The sequence below is a fragment of the Charadrius vociferus genome, unplaced genomic scaffold (assembly GCF_000708025.1).
Source record: "Charadrius vociferus isolate BGI_N301 unplaced genomic scaffold, ASM70802v2 scaffold15, whole genome shotgun sequence".
Taxonomy (NCBI): Eukaryota; Metazoa; Chordata; class Aves; order Charadriiformes; family Charadriidae; genus Charadrius; species Charadrius vociferus.
This window is the reverse complement of record NW_009650064.1, coordinates 4,525,102-4,545,849: the sequence shown is the minus strand read 5'-3', so window position 1 is coordinate 4,545,849 and position 20,748 is coordinate 4,525,102. Positions and strand designations below refer to the sequence as shown.

General features: G+C 36.7%; 1 protein-coding gene across 1 annotated transcript in view; it reads left to right on the top strand.

Moving 5' to 3' along the window:
• Positions 1-20,748, top strand: part of VPS13B (vacuolar protein sorting 13 homolog B (yeast)) — a 502,169-nt gene that overhangs the window by 102,436 nt on the left and 378,985 nt on the right. The window contains 1 exon segment of the mRNA XM_009891830.1: positions 7,490-7,674. Coding sequence (XP_009890132.1) covers positions 7,490-7,674 — 185 coding nt within the window.

Below are 20,748 nucleotides of genomic sequence, written 5' to 3'. Positions count from 1 at the left end.
ATCATTAAAAGAATGAAATAGATGAAGAAATGAAATATCTGCACATTTTGAAATAAATTTATTAGGAGATAACTAATTTGTATTTAAGATGCCAAATTTTGCAGCTCTGCTGGGAGTAAAAAAGGCAATTTGACAGTAACTTCAAATTGCTGAGTGCAGTTTTAAATATCATATTGGATAGAATCTGTATCAAAAAATCCTTATTTGTGCTCCTGGTAATTAAAAAAAAATAAATCTATCCTACAAAATAATATCCTATATTCTACAAAAATACTCATACCTATACAATATATACTATATATACTATATAATACCTATATTCTACAAAAAGACTGTGTGAATTTCCCTCAGACTGAATGGATGGTTTCTGAGAGCCGCTGCTCTTACTTCTGACAGCATGAAAAGATGATGGAAGTAGTTGTTCTCACGCTGCCAGTCATGGCTCTTGCTCCCCTGATAACACCAGGTTAAGCATGGATCCCCTTGCCAAACAGGGACAGCCTTTGTGTCCTATTCCTGTTTTGTGGCTTTCAGGTGACTGTGTTTGTCAGTGCTGTTTTCTTCACTGAGCACCAGCATGTTTCTGAGCCCTCCTGGCTCCCTGTTTTACCTGCTAATGGCAACCAAATGGCTCTGTGTGGCAGATTTAGAGGATTGATTTACTGGCTGTTGCTGCTGCTTCTGGTAGTGTGTGGAGGAGGAAGGAGAAGAGGAGAAGGGGGGGGGAGAGGTTGCTTCTCTGGACAGTAAAGCAGGCTGCTCTGTGGGAAGGCAGTTCCCCAAACTCCATCCCACCCCTGTGGCTTCTGAAATCGGTTGGATTGCACTGTGGTATCCAGAGCACAGAGCGTACTGGATTTACAGAAAAAAAAAAAAAAAAAAAAAGCAGCGCTTGGTTTGTTTTAATAAACACAAATCTTTGCTGTTTGGAGGTTTATGGGCACTAGCAACTCTTACCTGGTTACCTCTGGTGGTTTTGATGGTCTTGGTCATCTGCAGTTGTTTATTACAACATGTCCTGTTCCCACTAATTTCTGTCCCCATCAGGGAAACTATTATTTACCAGGAGGTAAATTACAATGATTGCATTTATTTTGGTATTGCTGCTTTCCCAAGTAGGAACATGTTCTCCTGAAAAGATACAAGGCACAACTCAAATAGTAGATGTAAAAGTGCTCTGCTTCTGGTATGATTCCCTCTGTACTACTTTCGTCAGGCCAGTGGTTTACTGTAGAAAGTCCTTGCTTTTTTTTTTTTTTAATATGTTTTGCTCTTTGGTCACTGTAAAGAGTATCGATTTTTCTCATGGTCCTTGTATTTAGATCTCTCTGGATATAATGCAGTTAAATGTCATATCCCTTCCCTTGTCCCAAATAATATCTACAGTATATGACAATAAGATTCCTAGATTCACGTAAAAAAGTTACAGACCTTCTCACAGAAGTAAAGAAAGAATAGATGTTTAAAGTGTTAATAAGAAAAAATGTCCTAAATTGGCATTAATTGCCTTCCATGAGGAGAGGTTTTTTTATCCCTTGTTTTTTGATTTCCCCCACAGAATTCCTTGTGGAGTTCTGAAGAGGTAGTTCTTCAAAGATGCAACTTTACACACGAGATTCAGTTGGTTGATGAAGTGTATAAAACTAACCATATAAAGGAGAGGAAGAAGATTGAGGGCTCATACAGTAATTTCCTCAGAGCAGAGAACTTGGAATGTTATTCTTTTATAGATTGCTCGTATCACTTTAATGATTCTTTCTGGAGACAAGTATTAACTAGTGATTAGAAAAGGACGTTTTTTTGCTTTGTTTTGTTTTTAAGGAAGAAATAGCCATTAGTGACTAACCTCCACTTGCAGTTTGAGAGTTCACAGCATCATAGAATTTTCACAGTTGGAAGGGACCTCTAGAGATCATCTAGTCCCACTCCCCTGCTAAAGCAGGATTGCCCAGAGCACATTACTCAGGACTGCATCCAGGCGGGTTTTGAAAATCTCCAGAGAAGGGGACTCCACAACCTCCCTGGGCAGCCTGTGCCAGTGCTCTGTCACCCTCACCGTAAAGAAGTTTTTCCATGTATTTTAACGGAACTTCCTATGTTCCAACTTGTGCCCATTGCCCCTCGTCCTGTCACTGGGAACCACTGAGAAGAGTATGGCTCCATCCTCCTTCAACCCACCCTTTAGATATTTGTAAGTAGTAATAAGGTCTCCCCTGAGCCTTCTCTTCTCCAGGCTAAAGAGTCCCAGCTCTCTCAGCCCTTCCTCATAAGGGAGTTGCTCCAATCCCTCAATCATCTTGGCTGCCCTTCGCTGGACTCTCCAGCAGTTCCCTGTCCCTCTTGAACTGTGGAGCCCAAAACTGGACACAGTATTCCAGTTGTGGCCTCACCAGTGCCAAGTAGAGGGAGAGAACGACCTCCCTCAGCCTACTGGACGCACTCTTCCCTATGCAGCCCAGGATTCCATTGGCCTTTTTGGCGACAGGCGCACATTGCTGGCTCATTGACAATTTACTATCTATCAGGACCCCCAAATCCTTCTCAGAACTCAGATCCCTAGCATCTGTCCCATTGATGAGCTTTTCCAAACCCACTAAGCTGATTTTGAGTTAAACTTCCTAAGTATGTTTCTCTAATGCAGCTGCAGGTTTGACGTGTTCCTGCATTATAGTTTCAGCAGCTGCTTTAGTTTATCATGCGTCCAAAAGTAAGACTGAAAACCCAACCCCTTGTTGGGGTATCCCTTCTTGGTATCAACAAATTTTTAGTTCAAATCTGCTGCATTTTGAGGCGCATAGGTAAGGACTTAACTGGAAGTAGAGATAGGCTGCTTTCTTCTTTTCCTTCTTAACCTTTCAATCCAGTGGGTGGAAAGACTCATATGATGCTTATCAGATTCAATCTGAGGGAAATTAAGACTTTCCTACACTCACATTCCAGGTCTTTGTTTTTTCTTGCAGCCTTTGATATTTTCTCTTGGTGTCTCACAGCAGATAAAGTTAAAATAACCATCCTACTGAGGTCACTGCTGCTCACTTCCTTATGGCTTCAAAAACCAGTACTATTATTTGCATGTAATGATCATAGTTTTTAATCTAATCATCATAATTTTTAATGTCCAGATGTAACAAACAAGCTAAATGATTTTAAAAACAATACAAATATAGAGCTCCTAACATGTATGTCCAGAGTCTTGCATTCTTTGAAGAAAAGGGAGTTTTTTGCAAGGTTTCTTCCTTTTAGATGTTTCTTGGATTTTAGTAGTTATTTTTGTTCTTGTGATAATGCACTTATTTTTGCTTTGCTGTATAAGCTAAATTTTATTGTTCCGTTAAAACATACACTGTACTAAGAATTGAAAATGGATATTCTGTTTATTTTCTAAGATGTATTGAAGCTTGTACTTAGCCTGCATTGTTTTGTTTTCACAATTGTTTTCAGGAAATCCGTATTTTTTCTGAAGTTCACATATGAATTAACGCTTTACAAACATTTTTCATCACTGATGACTTCAATTCCATAACTGATGTTTAAAATATCCTATACAGAAGTCACTTTTGAAATGATTGTGTTGTATCTAAAATTTTCAGAAAGAAAAAGTTAATTTCTTTATTAAACCAAAAAAGGAAAAAAAAGTTGGTGAATCTTGAGGTTCATTGTTTTCTCCCTTTTTGTAAGTTGTATGGTTAGAAGTGTTTCCTACAAATAAGAGGCAAAGGTAGCTGCAGCTGCTGAAAATTCACCTGTTTAAGAGATGATATAAGATGCCAGGCAGCCTTTAGTGAAGCCTATAGAAGAGCATTCATTTTTGGAATGAAATCTTCCAAATTGGGTTTAATTATTATTTTTTTGATAATAATTAACTTGGTCCTCTAGCACAAATAACTGTATGTTGCTGTCTGAAGACTAAAAATTCTGTAGGCCTATGCAGATGTGTGATATGACTGTTTTTTTTGTTGTGAGTAGTAGTTGACTTCAGTCTTGCATTTAAAAAAAAATAATTTGAAGACTGTAGCGGTTAACTTGTTTCCTTTTTTTCCATTCCCTGTGCACTCCCTTCAGAGTTTTGATACTTGTCATTAAGTAGTTAGACATTGTTTCCCTTACCCAATAGTAGTTGCTTAATGTTAAGAAAAAGGACCAAAATCGTCATTTTCGTAAAGCTGATGTGAAAGATCAGATTAAGTAGAAGTATGGATTATTTTTCTAGTTATGTAGATGAAGACTTTGTTCATGTCAAATATAAAACCAGCATAGATGTTATGTTTGCGTAAAAGGAAGGGTGTGCAAATGCTGGCTGAAATTATTTAGACATTTAAATTACATTCAGGTTCTTCTAAGGCACAGTTGCTGGGTTCTAGTAGCAGGTTACTGGCTTTGTTATTTTGGAAAAAATGAACTAACCATATTTTACTGTACAGGATATGAGTAATAACAAAAATTAAATTTTTGGAAACATTTTGCAGGTTCCAGCTTTGCAGTTGGGGACTCTATATAAACCTTTGGAGCCAGCTGTTCACCACTACATTCTTTCAATCACTCTGAGGTGTTGATTTTAAAAGAATGAGTTGCTGTTCCCAAGGTCTACAAACTGAAAATATTTCATAGCAGGCCTGTGAACTTACATGGGTTGGTTATATTGGTGCCTGTGCGTGGTGTATAATAAGGACCAATTCATGTTTTCATTCAAAAACAGAGAAGAAAACTATTTTCTTTAATGGTATGCCAGATTTATCCAAATATTTCAGCAAGTCTGTATTACAGTTTGTCAGCAAACTGGGTACAACCAAAGTGTATTTAAAAATCATTTAATTAGAACAGATTCATTTTCAGTCCATGCCACTACACAGCGAGACTTGCTTGTTCATATTTCCTTAAATTTATTCTGGAACTTGTCCAAGTTCAGCTTTAATGAGTAGCCTATCCTGCTAGTTACATTAGGATTTATTTTCCCCTAGAGAAGTGTGTTTGAATTAGTAGTTTTTTAACCTGTTCAGTTAAATGAACATATGTTCAGAATTGCATCTTAACTCTTGAGTGTAAAGATTTGAGAAATAATAATTTCTATTGTTGTTAGAGTTTTAAAGTGCAGTTTAAATAATGGTTTTAGACTCCAACTATGTGCCATAACTGTTTTAATATGGTGATGAGTTTTGATATGAAGTCACATTCAGTTGCTTAATGCAAATTTAATGATATAATATAGAAATACAGATCTGACTTGGTTTACTGAAAAACTTATTTGTACTTGTATTTTCACTTGTTGCTTGAATGTATCTCTTGGGTCATAAAACTTGGTTAAATATAGCTCAGTACCTTATTAATGATGGATTTTCTGTATTAACAGGTGCATTTTGGTAGCAAACTTGTATTTTAAGTTCCTTTAAATGCATTATTTGTGTTTCAAAACTATTATAATAAATCCTGAATTATAAATGTACTTTCATCACTAGCCAGGTCTAGTTAAAATTTCCTTTAAGCAACATTTGCTGCACACATGGTACAATACTTCCCCTCCGCCTTTTTTTTTTTCCTCTATAAAAAAGGATTTATTTTCTTCAACTTCCCATTCCTGTTATCTGAAAAGGACCAGTAGACTTTATTCCTGTGGGATTGCTAAAGTACACTAAGCGTAGAATTTGCATATTGTTAAAAAAAAAATCATACACTGTTATTATCCATAAGGGACTATTATATGTGAAAATTTTAAGTTTTAAATTTAGAACAGTTCAGTACAGTAGCTGTAATATGTATTAAATGAATAGGCAAACATTTAAAGCAAAGTATTTTCCACTGTCACATTGCATGCTGTGATTGTCACAGCTCTTCACAGACCTCCTCCTTAAGTACATGAATTTGTTCATACAAATGTGTTATTTAAGATGGAATTATTGCAGAGTCATGTTCATAATGAATTTTTCTGAAAAAGGTTTTCTACCTTCTTCTTTCCCAATTTTACACTTTTGAAATATTCAGATACTTTTTTGGGAAATATTTAACTTTGATCCTGCAAAAAAAGTATTCAGAAATAAGAGGGAAAAGTAGAAAATACAAGTTACCTGAAAGGATAACAAAAAGAAAAAGAACAGAAAGGAAAAGGACAGAAAGGAAGACTGTTACAGTGCACTTCTTCAATGAGATAATAAAAGATCACAGTACATGACTTGGAAAAAAGGAATACTGGGAAGTGTTCTGACTGATATCACCATGCATTACACTTCTTTCCATGTAATACCTGCAAAAGCTTTGGTAATGTGCATGTCTGGTTTTCCAACTTCAATTCTACATAAAAGTAAATGGTTTCTGCTGCCTGTTTAATCTTGATTTTTAAAATATTTTTTTATTTATTGTGTATGTAGCATTTTGTTTTACAAGCGTGGATTTTCCTAAGTACAGAATCATCTTATATATATACACACCTTTTCTGCTTAATTGACAAATTACAGAGCTTGGATTTACTCTCTAGGAAATTCTAGGAAAGCAAGTTCAAATTCTAACTGGGGAACAGCATTAAAAAAGGCCACAGTGTTGCAGTCTCCACCTGTGCTTTTCATGGAACCCAGAGCTTTTCTTCTAGTGACTATATAGCTATATGTACATGTCTGAGGAGCTGAAATGGGAGATATGTTTTATCTAATTGTGTCCAGAAGAGAGTGATCTTCATGTGTCCTTTCGTGTGTGTTGTGTGGTAGAAGTTGTCTAGATACCCATCTAGATGATAGTGATCGTGGGTCTGAGAAGTGATGATGTGCTTGTTTTCTTCAGTTTTCTTGATGAAGAGTCAGTCTCCCAATCAGGTGCAGAATGTTCAAGGAAGTCTACTACTTACTGCCAGAATTCTGTGTCACTTCATGCTCTTACAGATTTTAGAGTTTGAGCATCATGAATGGCCTGTTTCTGAATTCGTGGAGCCTCCTGCAGAGTGTCTACTGCTAGTATGATCTCACGTATGTTAGGTCATAGGGCTGCAAACATTTTCCTGTGGAAAACCCATTTTCTTTGTATTTTGTTGTATGGGTATTGTCTGTATGGGTTTTTTTGATCACTGGACATATCTCATTTAGTGATGCACTGTAAGCTTTTAAATAATTTTTTTTTCAGAAAATTCGGTTTTTGAGCAAATTTCTTTTGTGTTTTTAATAGCTGCACAATTTTAAGAGTAGCTTCTATTTTGGTGGGAGTACTGCAAATTGCTTTTATTAAATATTTTAAAACCAAGAGATAATTAGATAAAAATATATGATTTTTCCTCTCATGTTTTGGAGGGAGGTGTAGAGTTAAATCATGAAAAAAATCCTATTTAGGGTGAAGTTCAGTGTAAGTAGAATCAGCTCTTACAAGAAAAAATTTAATGGGCACACAGCTTCAACCTTGCAAAATAACAGCGTGTAGTCTGGTGTTCTGTGACTAAGGTTTTAAATTGTTATTTTTATGCACCAAATTTATGATTTTCCCTTTTTTTCTTTTCTTCTCTCAATATTTTAAACAGGACCAAGCGAGCTCATGTCCCACTAACAGAGTGCATATTTGAGCTTCCTAATTTGACAGTTCAAGCAACTAGAGCTCAAACCCTTCTGCTTCAAACTATTTATCAGAGCTGGTGTCATCCTGTTGGAAACGTCAGTTCGGTGGTGGTAAATGAAGCTTTACTGAATGAAGTTTTCCAAACTTCAGGTAAATATGTGATGCTTTTGGTCAAGTATTTATTATGGTACAGAGCACTGCTAGTGAATGTGCATACAACTATATCCTTTAAATCCAGGTTTTTACTTATAGTAGTTAACAGACAGAATGTTTTTTGTGTGTATATGGGTATTTATAGCTTATGCTTAAAATCCAGGATGTAAGCTAAGCCACCAAGCTTCACTCCTTGGCACCAGTTTCTGGATGCATTTAATTTTCCCATACAGGATAATTTTTCCATTCTTTCCTCATCTGAAACGTCCACCCTTGCTACCTTGTATGGTGCAGTGTTACAACTTAAGATCATTCAGAGGTGAAGCTGTTGGAGGAAATAAAAAATACTGGATTATTAAGGGCTTTATTAATCAATGGCATACATTGAATTTTTTTAAAGGGCTGCAGGTGTTTCTCATCCAATTTCATAAATAAATGTTACTTAACTGTTGTGAAACTGCTGAAGATACGTAAGTCTCAGTGACGATGTTACAAATAATGAAATTGGTTACCTGTCATCCTTTTGCAAAACACCCATGGATTTTAGGAGTAAACTAAGGATTTTGAGTAGCTTACAGAGGAGACCACAGCCTTCAAGTGCACAAAGGTCATTTGGAAGAAGATAATATATTTTTTTTCCTTTATATTTCTATGCAGTCTAGAATCATTTAGATCCACTGTTGTTTAGACCCATTGTTGTTCATCTGTTGTGAATAAACACATAACAAGAATAATTGAGATCTTTCGGAATCTCCATCATTACCAGTCTTAGGTAATGTGTTAGGAGAATGATTCAGATGTAGTAAATCATGACTTGAAGCAGAATGGTAGATTAGACTACCACTGGAAGTCTTTCAGTCCTCTTTTTCTTAGTACTATTTTGCTTTTTCAGTCCTGTTTTTTTTTTTTTTTTTTTTAAAGCTAAATCTGTGTTGATCTGATGGTGCAAAAGAACTGTCGTATTTTCAGGTGTGTAACCCTTAGAATAACTGTTCTAAAGTGCTTAGTTTTTCATTCTTTCTCAAAAGTCACCGATTCTCTTCATTCCTTGATTCTGTGTGAGTCACCTAAGGATGAGATTGTGAGGTTTTATTTTTATTTTATTTTATTGGTACTTCTGAAGGCAGCAGGTTTACAATCCACACCTCAGAAAAATATGAAAATGCAGTCATTTGATTGTTTCAGATGGCCTCAGGGTTTGCACAGCTCCAAACTAACCTGATGCATCATTTAATATGTTTCAGTCCTTCAGTTCAATGAACTGTGATGCAACTGTGCTAACAATATATCTGCAGAATAGAAATCTGGAGCCCACATTTTAAGTACTTACAATAAAGTAAATGAACAGTATAGTACGCTTGTTTTGATCTTCTCTTGTTCATGGCTTAACGCTTGACCTGGTAAATTTTATACTTCTGTAGTTGTACTTTGCATTAACTAGACGAAGGCAGCTTTTGAGTTCAAGGCTATGAAATAATTGCTGTCTACCCTTTGCCCTAATTCTTGGCTTGGTTAATTCTGTAAGTTTACTACCTTTTGTTGCAATACATTTGTGTAAAATTTAGTATCATGCTGTGTTGAAAATCATCCATGTACTTATTACCAGCTTCCACATACTTTTACACACATACATATTACTGTTAGCTTCTAAAAAAACCTGACTGTAATTGCACAGGGAAGTTGGAATTCCAGCTTTTTATCTTTTTTTTTCCTATTGTTTCAGTGAAGTAACTAGGAGGATAATGTAGTCAATAAGGAACTTTTCAGCAAACAAAGGACATCTGTTAATCACTGATATTCTTTTACTAACATGCAGCTTAGTTTCTCCAGCATAAAACAACAGTTGATGGATGTTCTTGGGAGTCCTTGATTTGGGTTCCTGCCTGCTTTTCATGCCCCTGTGCTCCTCTGGGCTTGTGCAGATTGGCCTTTGATGGGCCAGTGGCTCCTGTGGTGGGCCTGGGAGTAGCCCAACAGCGTATTATTTGGGCTTCCCCTCCTGCCATTGTCTGCCTGAGCATCTTTGTGGCTGTACAGATGAACTTTTATTGTATAACCTAATATCTCACAGAAATAACAGCCTTTTTGCCAATGGTATTGTTTTCCATCTGATCACAGCTCATTTTTAACTATGCACAGAAGTACAAAAGTATTTCAAGAAAATAGATTTCCATCCTTGTGGTGTCATGGATTAATTGTTTCTGATCAGTTTTGTACAAATAATGCAAGTATAAACACATTTGCCTTATTTTCTTTTATAGCTCTTTCTCTTTATTCCTTGTCTTTTTCTGATTTTGTTTCTATGAAATCGTAGTGTTCTTGCAGGAAAAACTAACAATATGATTAAAGATCTCCTAACCTTCACTTTATTCTATTTCCCAGGATAGGGAATAGGAATCCTATTCTTGAAATTCATTGCTTTCATTCTGCTGTTACAAGAATCACGAACTGTGTGTTTCATGAATACTGTTGCCCAAATTATCTTCTACCTTTGCCTTTTCAAACTTCTAAGCCATCTCTCTAATTAGAAATATAACAGGACAAACAGCGATATCTCTATTTACATTCTTACCCCCCTATTAAAAATAAATAAAAAAAGCTCTACACAGACATGACATTATTCTCAAAAAAAGAAAGAGCTTATCTAGTTTTTCTTCCTATTTTTAATGGTCTTCTGTTATCCAGAGATTTCCAGCAAATCTGCCTGCCTATGGTCTGGATCACAGGATTTTACACATTCTTGATACATAGTACATAATCGTGCTTTTGTCCTTTGTGGAAAAACTGTGCCCTCCTATAGAAATGTTCTAGTTATGCATTACCTTTCCAGATCTGTTCTGCCAATTTTGAAACTAGCATATACTGAGACTTCAAATTTTTCTTCTGTAGTTTACTACTTGCATATAGCTTGTCTCAAATATGTTTGCCATTTGTTTACATAGCCTGCATCTTTCTCAACTGCCTATGTCTGTATTGCCACTTCTCCTGTGGTGACTGAAAGGAGTTATTGGGCTGAAACAGCTGTTGCTGAGCTCTGTATGTCTTTATTGAGGCTTTGTGCCAGGTGCTTTTTGTGAGTGAGTGATGTGCCTACATAACGTATTGATTCAGTATTACTTGAACTCAAAAGTGATACCACAAGCCTTTGTATCCTCATAGGTGTTTTTTAGCAGGAATTATGGTCCCTAGTTGTATGCTTTTTCCAACACAGCCATCTCCTCCAGTTTTAAAACTGTTTTTTAACGGATGAATTAGGGGGGAAAAAAGAAAGGAAAAAATGGAAATGAAGGAAAAAGGGAGAAAGAAGATTAGATAATAAAAAGGGGAGAGAGATGCAAGGGAACACAAAACAAGGAGAAGCAAGTAAAAGAGTTAAAGTAGAAAGGCAGTAAAAGTTAAGAAAGCTGAAATTTAATAGGAAGACAAGTACAGATAGATGAGTTGCAGTAGAAGAGAACATCAGAGAAGAACACATGACTATTGCCCTTTGACATGCTGCGGAGAGTCTCAAGGTATGAAGGCCTCTTTGGGAACCTGTCTGCTGGGTAACTGCTGAAAAGACTTCCTCTGGATGTAGTTTAAAAAGGGAGCTCTGCACTGTCTATTTCCACAAACATAGGAACAGAATTTATAGCTAGTATGTGGGGTTCTGTCCTGTGGTTTCATCTGGAGCAGAAATTTTTTTCTGCTATAAAACTTCCTTCAAAACTAAGGCTGAAGATGGTATAGGGATTCAGAACAAACTCTCAAGCTCTTTCGTGTACAAATTCTGGTTGGGAATACATTCATGGAATACCAGGAAGGAAAAATTACTTGAAGATTAACACTCTTATGTCCCTCACCTACCTTCCTCCCCCTGCTCGCCAGACACCTTTTTCTATGAGGAGAAAAACAGTTTCCTCAAGTATTTTGTGGTTTGTTGGTTATTAGACTTCCTGTCTTCATCAGATAGTCTGAGAGTTTCACTTTTGATTAACTAGTCTGTAGGCAAGCTGTCTGAAAAAATAAGTTTTGAAGTCTCAAAAGCAAGTTTTATGTGTTTGGTTTGTTACAGAGTTTAAGAATGAAGTGCCTGTAGTACTAAAAATTTGTGTTTGTCATATATATCATAAGGTCTGTTGCCTTAAAACTATCAGTAAAAAGATGTGTACGGTACTGTGACTAGCTGATTGAGCTCAGAACTTGTGGAGGACAGGTGAAATGAGTATTTCATATATATAGTTTTTATACTAGATATTTATTGTGAATGTGTTTAGATATTATGCCTTCCTTAGCTTGAGTCTAATTCTGATAAGAGCAGATTTTTAATTATGACTGATTTGGAATTTAAAGATAGAGATGATGGCTTCATAGGATTTTTGAAAGCACCTAACTGGCTTCATTGCAGTGACACCTTAGCACTTCTGTAATCCATAGTTTTAAATGCCTACTTGGCAAAGGTTCTTTTCAAATGTCAACTGGTATTCTAAGGGTTCAGAGAAGCCAAGAAATTAAAAATTTTGAGATAAATATAAACAATGAAACTTGTTTCTTGAATGAATATGCATTACAATTAAAAAGTAAAAGAAAGATTCATACTGCCTAAAATAGGAGTTTGCAAGAAAAAAAGAATAAAAAATTTAAAATAGTAGATGAAAATACGAAGTGACGAAATTAAAAATAAAAAATAGATAAATAAAACAGCTGCAAACAACTATTTGCTCTTTTTCATAGGTCAAGAAAAAGGCATTGTTAACTTTTTGATAATGTATTACATCTAAAATAGGGGGGGAAAAAAAAGGCAAAAGCAGTCTTCAACCCACACATAGCTCTTTGGAATTTTATGTTTGTATTTTGGTTTTATTTTATAATCCTTTTGGTATATAAGCACAACAGTATGTTAGATGTCAGTTAAATAATATGTTAGTTCTTATGCTTGCACATGCTTGTGAAACATCCTGATCTTTCATTTCATCCACTATAAATGTGGAAACAAACATGAATCTGAAATGCGTCATTCTTTCTACATTTTTGAAAGTAGATATATTGATGTTAATAAAATACTTTTACAATTGTTGTTATACTACAATATTTTACAAAATTCAGTGTACCAAACACCAAAGTTTGAGGAAAATAGTGCCAGTTAAGATCTCTCAAATGTTGAGTGTAATTAATCCTGTGGAGCAATTTTACCGTGTATTTTTTCATTATTTGTAAGTAGGTACCTGAAGCACTGAGTTTCTAACTATTTCAGCCTGCCAAGAAAACATATACATAGTCACACATGGCTTTAGTTTACTCTGGAAAACTGGAACTTGCTACCACTTTTTCCTTGTCCTATTCAGGTAGTTCATTATTTTGTTGACAGTTCGGTTCCATTAATCTGGTATTTTTGGGAAAATTGCTTGCAGACCTTACATTTCTCTATTGAAGGTGATCAAATAGGCATTTGAATCCCTCATGTAAATGATGTCTTAAAGTTAAAATAAAATCTACTTTCCAGAAAGTAACTGTAAAACTATTTTATGCAAGATTTCATGTGGGATACCTTAATGGTTGAATAATAAATTTTACCTCATAAAAATGAAATTCAATAATACAGTAGCTTTCTCAGCGCGGTAGCATCTGGTTGAATCTCATGAGAGCCAATATTTTCCAACTCATTAGGATCATGTCGTTCTGTATGTCGTCAACATTGACTTAGCCAAGCTACCTTTACTTACATAACCGCCAAACTATTAAATAGGTCTCTTGTGGAGTGAAGTCAAATATTCCTCTTATTTTGCTTTTGCCTTGGAAGAAGAGAAGAAAATGTACATACTGTAACATTTAACCATCTGGTCTAAACCACATCAGGGTAACACTGAGGAAAGTAACAGGATTCAGTATTCTTCCCAGGTGTACGTATAAAAAAGGGCTGTGGAGCTGCTGCATAGTTCTTTTAACTACTTAGGAAAAAGACTGAAATAAGTGACTTGCCTTTCTAATGCCCATGTTTTTAAAACTACTTTTTTGCTCCTACCTGCTCCCCTAGCACCAAATCTCAAATCACAAAACCCAGCAAAAGCCCAACATTTCGAAGTTTTGTGGTAATGCAGGTTGTTAAGCTCTAATTGCTTCCTTGCAACATACTGGCATTTAATCTCTGTTTGTTCCACAGAACATGGCCAGTTTTGGTGTACATTTTGAGGAATGTAACTTAAAATTTCTGTTTAAAATCAAAGTGTAAGAGTATGTTCTCTTAAGTCATTGCTGTATGAAACTTGCGTAGTATGAACATTTTATTATCTTGCATGGGTGATTGTACCCACATGTGTCCTCATCCTTCAGGTAGGTTCTGAATGTATGTGTAAATAGTATTATTTTTATACGTTGTACATTTCTGGGAAAGTCTGGTAGATTATTGACTAATTTCAGATGGAAACAGCTTGTGCATAAGCAACCTAAGCACAATTTGTTCTTTATCTTAATTGTTTGAGTTTAATATAGTTGTGTATAATCTTTTATTTCCTCTTATTGTAGCCATTTTCAGTGATGTTCTTGAGTTGGGAACTGACTTACACTGAACGTGGGATAGGTGGTTCATTTTATCGCTTTAATATGTAAGCAGTGGGGTTTAGCTTTTTGAGTTTCTTTATAAATCCGCTGCCTGAAGAAATGATTCTGTAGTGGCCTGAAATGATGAACTAACATATGAAGTATGCAAGTAAACTAGTAATTATAATTGCCTTTTTATTTTTTCCGATCTAAATAATAATTTCAATTTCAAAGCTTATTCTGATGAAAGAATGGTGGTGGGCGTACTTAAGGCATTCATTCAAGCTTAACTCTGATTTGTAACGTTCTGCTAGAGAATCTAATGTACTTAAAAATCCACCCGAGACTTTTAAAATGTCTGTTGTGGTGAAAGTGAATGTATACATAGTGTCAACAGCACAGTCAAGGAGAAAAGAAAAGCTAAAAAAGTCAGTAGGTTGTGAAAGGGATACATATATATACATGAAATCTATAGATACACATAAACGTATATAAGCTTCTTGAGTTGAAATGTATTTCAGAATTGCAGGAGAGCTCAGTTCAGTGTGCATGCTGAAATTAACAGCAAACTCCTGTTGAGTATGTTGGTGGGCTACCAAAAACAAGACACCTAAGCTTAGAGCTATAAATAGTGCCCCTCCTCCAGAGTCCCTATTTTATTTGCACAAATAGCAGTGGAAGGTGTGACTGAGTGCACCTGTTTTGTTTGTTCAGCTGTTAGCTTTATGTTATTTCTTGTTCTCTTAAGAAAGGTGTGGTTGGACAGCAGGGGGGTAGACTGCCTTTTTGCCTTGTTCTAGCTGCCATGTACTGCATCCGGTGAAGAACTCTACAGGGAGGTTGAGGCTTCTTTTCTAGGAGCAATAGACCATGTTGAGACTAAGCTACTGGAATTCAGTGTTATGACAAGGAGACTGGGAAAATCAAAAGTTAGGAATCTGCTGCATGATAGCAACTGGAAAATTGCTGAAAGAGCTCACAGCAGACACAAAAGAAAGCTTCAGAGGTAAGAGAAGGAAAGATTCTTTTTTTGGGGAGGACCTAGAGAAGTTGTTGTGAAATTCAGAGTGAACCAGAAAGCCATCAGAGGTTGATGATACAAGAATAAAGCATGAATGAGTAGGCCATCGTTGTTTTTTGGTGCCTGTGTTTCAAGGAAAAGGTGCATGCAGAGGTCCTGCAACACAAGTATTGACCCCAGTCATGCTATCATTTGCTGAACAGTGCTTTTTGGGAAGAGCAAAAGGAAACTCTTTCTTTGCCCCTGGCAAAAAATAATAGGGTCATGAAAAAATTCAAGTTGGAGGTCTCTAGTCCAATCTTCTGCTACAGTCATGGTCAGTTCTGCGATCAGACCAAGTTCCTTAGGGCTTTATCCAGTCAGGCCTTGAAAATCTTCAAGGGTGAGAATGCCCTACCTCTCTGTGCAACCTGTACCACTGCTTGACTGTTCTCATGGTGAGAAGGAATTTTCTCCTATTCAGGCAGAAGCTTTCTTGTTTCAATATATGACCATTGTGCTTCATCCTCCTGCTATGCACTTCTGTGAAGGGATGCCATCCAGAGGGACCTGGACAGGCTGGAGAGGTGGGGCTGTGTGAACCTCATGAAGTTCAGTATGGCCAAGGTCAAGGTCCCGCACCCAGATCGGGGCAATCCCAAGCACAAACACAGGCTGGGCCGAGAAAGGATCAAGAGCAGGCCTGAGGAGAAGGACTCGGGGGTGTTTGTTGATGAGAAGCTCAACATGACACAACAATATGTGCTTGCAGCCCAGAAGGCCAACCGTATCCTGGGCTGCATCAAAAGAAGCGTGGCCAGCAGGCCACAGAAGGTGATTCTCCCCCTCTACTCCACTCTGGTGAGACCCCACCTGGAGTACTGCGTCCAGCTCTGGGGCCCCCAACATAAGAAGGACATGGACCTGTTAGAGCGAGTCCAGAGGAGGGCCACCAAGATGATCGGGGGCTGTAGCACCTCTCCTGTGAGGACGGGCTGAGAGAGTTGGGGTTGTTCAGCCCAGAGAAGAGAAGGCTCTGGGGAGACCTTACAGCAGCCTTCCAAGTGCTTAAAGGCGACCTACAGGGAAGATTAGGGAGGGACTCTTTATCAGGGAGTGTAGGGATAAGACGAGGGTTAATGGTTTTAAACTTGAAAGAGGGTAGATTTAGATTAGATGTCGGGAAGAATTTCTTTAGTGGGAGGGTGGCGAGACACTGGCACAGGTTGCCCATAGAAGTTGTGGATGCCTGGAAGTGTTCAAGGCCAGGCTGGATGGGGCTTTGAGCAACCTGGTCTAGTGGGAGGTGTCCCTGTCCATGGCAGGGGGCTTGGAACTAGGTGATCTTTAAGGTTCCTTCCAACTAACCATTCTAGGGTTCTATCCAAATTACATGGCAGTCTGTAAACCCATTAACTTTTGTAGCAAGGAAATATTATAACAGCCATGTTCAAAATCTTTGAAATCATACAAACCCAAGCCATCTCCTCCACAGAACAGCTTGAGCAAGCAGAATGCTGCTGAAACATTTCTCTGTTTTCATACACACAATCTTCCACCTTCTAATGGTTCTGTACTCTTCAAGTGAATGCCCTGTATGTGCATTGAAATAATATGTCAGCTATTACATTTCAGCATCCAGTTAGTTTGGTATAAGAATCCCTTTCTTTGCCATTTATTTCTCCTAATACATCCATGTCTTCCATTTTTTATCCATATGGGTAAATGAAAGTATTGAAATTTCTATATGGATATGGTTGAAAGATGTGTGGGAATCTTCCCCATTTTTGTCAGGTGCAAGTGCCAAGAATTTTAAGTATTGAAAAAGAACACAAAGGTAGTGACTAAATTAGGTATTTAACCCTTCTCCAAATTTACTCTAGATCCAGAAGAAAATGTGCCAGGTAAGTTTTCCCATCCAGATCGTCACTTACAGATGTTACACTGTTACTGAAGATCTTTTCCTGGAAAAAGAAACCCCACTATCCTCAGGTTTATGCCTGTAAAAAGAGAAAAGGTAGTAAGAAAAAATTGTATTGTAACACTGTTATGCATTTCATTCACTGTGAGTGAAATAGTTGGTTCAGTTTGTAATGCTGTGCAGGACAGTAGTTTTGTTTGAATAACAACATGGTGATCTTTTTTTGCCATTGTATGGTTAAAGTTAATAAAAATGCTTTCTGATTCTGAAACAAATTGGATCACTTTAAAAGAAATTGGAACATCTTATAGCATACCTTCCTCCTTGTTATTCAGAATGAGAAATTTCGCAGTTTAGAAAGTAGCAGTCTAATTAGACGTTTTGGTCTTGATGAGGCAAGAAATATCAGCAAGGAAATTTTGAATAGAATAGATTATTAGGGATTGTGAATGAAATGAGAAAATAGTAAATACAGAATCAAAGAAGTTCCTTTGACGAAATTCTTGTAGTAAAAATATGTTTGCTGTAGTAGTAAGCTTTACATTGGGGAAAAAAACCACCGAGGCATAATCAGAAGTAGTTAGATTTAAGAATAAGCACCTTTATAAAATATTAAACATGGTAGAAGCATGTTTTCTGTTTGCAAATGTAATATTGAAGGCTGATCTTGAGCAGTGAGTTCATGCAATGTGTGTAGTCTTGATCAAATAAAAGTTACACTAAGTTGAAATCATGTGACAGATTCCAAATATCAGACTGGTGCTTAAAAGTTATTCTAACAGTGCCTACAGTACTAATATCTTAGAAGATACTAGTACAGTGCCTACAATACTAATATTAATGAACTCCAGTGATTGACATGGAAAATTACTTTCCATTTGTGGGGGCATTTTGGTTCTTGTGACAAGGTAAGATGATAGATAAATACCAATGGTATTCTTGCCCTAGAAAGATACCAGAGTATTATGCACTACAATAGCAATTGCTAGTCTGATGCCCCACACAGTTTAATAGTATATTAAATCAGGCTTTTATAAAAGCTACTTGCATTGTGATTATTTTAAACCTAGAGATTATAGATCCAAATCCCAGTTTGTAACTGCATGGATATTCAAGAAAAAGATGTTCTTCTTCAGGAAGCTGTCTTGTGGTGGAGTTGTTAAGCTGTTGAAATGCAGACTGTATGAGGAGTGAGTGTTGTGACCCTTGCAGAAAAGAATAACATTTTTCCTTCATGTCTAGTCGACCTCATAGTCATAGAATGAAATTAATGCAAGATACATGTGATAATGTAATGGTAAGGACAGAAAGTGTATTTTTAGTGGAAAATACTAACTACAATTCGAGTGGTTCTTTGACCATGAATTGTTCAGGTTAGTATTATGCCTCTAAAGGTGGGCAGTTCTTTGGGAGAAAAATTCTACCAATGGTAGAAGTAAACAGTAACATAAAAAGGTAGTAACAATAAGACAGACAAAGTTAGGGAAACATTGGATTCTCAGGAAACTATACTAAGCAATACAATTTTTAAATTAACATTTTACTGTGTCCAGAACACTTTTGGCGGGGAATTACTGAGGAATAAATGAAGAAAGGGAGGTGCTCTGTTACAGTGTTATTTAACAGCATGTAGTGAATGTCCCTTCTGTTTGGGTGAAGCATAGTAGGAAAATTAAATATGGCACAGCAGATGTAACTGCTTTGATCTTGCTTTGAAGTGTTGCACTATTGTAGGAAAGTATTCCTTCCTTTGCAGTACTGTTGTTATACTCGTTTTTTCATTAATGAAGATAGATATCACACTGGGATGTGTTAATTAAAGCTCCAAGGAGATGTCGGAGTTCTACGTATAACCACAGCTCCCAGATTTTGGGAGCTTTTTCTCTTGCAAAATAAGAGCTCCTACATCTGCTTAACATCCTCCAAAACGTACTTTGGAACCAGGGCTACTGTCATTTCAGAGAAAGTAATCAGAGCTATTTCCAGAAACACCTCTGTTTTAATTGGATATCATCTAAATAAGCATAGCGCCCTGTCTGTGCTTAGTTTTTCTGTTATGGTTACGTCATAAGGCTGGTATGGATACAGGTCAAACCAAGTGTGTGTTTAACTTTTTAATCTTTTTTTTTTTTTTTTCCTTCCTTTTTCACCCTCATGTTTTTGGCTTTATTTTCTTTGTTTCAAGGGCAGACATGATAAATCAATCCAGTTATTACACTTTGTTATGCTGATTTCTCCAGTCTTTACACCCTGGCGTTGTTGCTGCATCTCATTCGTGATCTTTTCGTCCTTTTACTGTTTTTATGTTACATCCCAGGATATTCAATCCTTTTCTTCTTTGTTGGACATCTTTGTTCTGATCTCTTTCCTTTTTCCTTCTGATTTGCCTCTTTTTCTCCTTTTTTTTTAGTGAACAGCAGGGGATCAGATCGGTTAGGTATGGAGGGGTAAAATTGTCTCTTGCGTGGTAGCTTTAAGTGTTTTTCTTGTTAAAGACACTTTTTCTGAAATGGGGATTTTTGTAATCATTTTTTTCCCCTCAGTTATTGCAGGGCATGAGGAGTGACTATGTACAAAATAGAGAAATTAAGAAATGCACCTCTCAGTATTATAGAAATGTTTTAAATCTAGGCTGATGCAAAGGGTTTTTTGAAGTACTCCAGTAATTTTTCAAATTTTACAGTATAAGACATTGATGTGTTTTTCTCAGCCCGCTGTTGAAAGAAGAAAAGCTTCATTGCTCTAAGGGGTCTGATCTTGTTCAGAAACTACATTTAGTTCTTTTTCATATGAGTTGTCACCTTAGTGGGAGTATATTGTAGTCTGGCTCTACCTGCTTTCTGAGAGAAGTGACTACTGGAGGATTCAGAGGAAGATGCAAGAATCCCAACACTGCAGAAGCTTTGCATCTCTGTAGAGGCCTTGAGTTCCCTTCTTATGTTATGGCTCTGGTTTTCACCTGGGTTGCATGACATAGTGCAGATGGATAGAGCAGTTCTTTTATGCCAACTACTTTATTTCATATTAGTAAGCATTTTTCTTTCTCCTATATGCAATCTCAGATTTGTGATGTAGCCAAGTCACCTTAAACTAGATATTTTAGTAATTGGAATTAGGAAAATTTCTAAAGAAAAGCAATAATATGTAAAAATACTAATAAATTAGTCACGTGCTTTACTACAAGCTGACCAAGAAGAGCTTCTGTGCTGACTTGAAGCTGTCCCAACTTACTATTTTAGGAAGTCAAGGGGTCCTTGAGATTTCCATTTTCATCTGTCTTTCAGAATGCTTTTCTTTTCTTTTTACTGTTTTAAAGAAAATCTTTCCTGAAAAATTCCTTCTCTGGTATCTCTGTATCAGCCTATTTAGTGTGAGCTCAGTGGATTGTACTCGAAGCTATTTGATATATTTTGGTTTCAGTTTAGATAGCAAAAAGAATCCTGCAAATGTGGTTATACCACACTGATAGCTGGGTCTATTCAGCTTTCTGACTTTGTATTTTCTCATACTTCGGCTGTCAAAGGACTGTGTTAAATTCTGCTGCTCCCCTTTAATATATGTACCAACACGTCATCTCAGAAATGCAGACCCCAATTAAATTTTGGGATGAAGAATTATACTCTTTTCTGAGTAC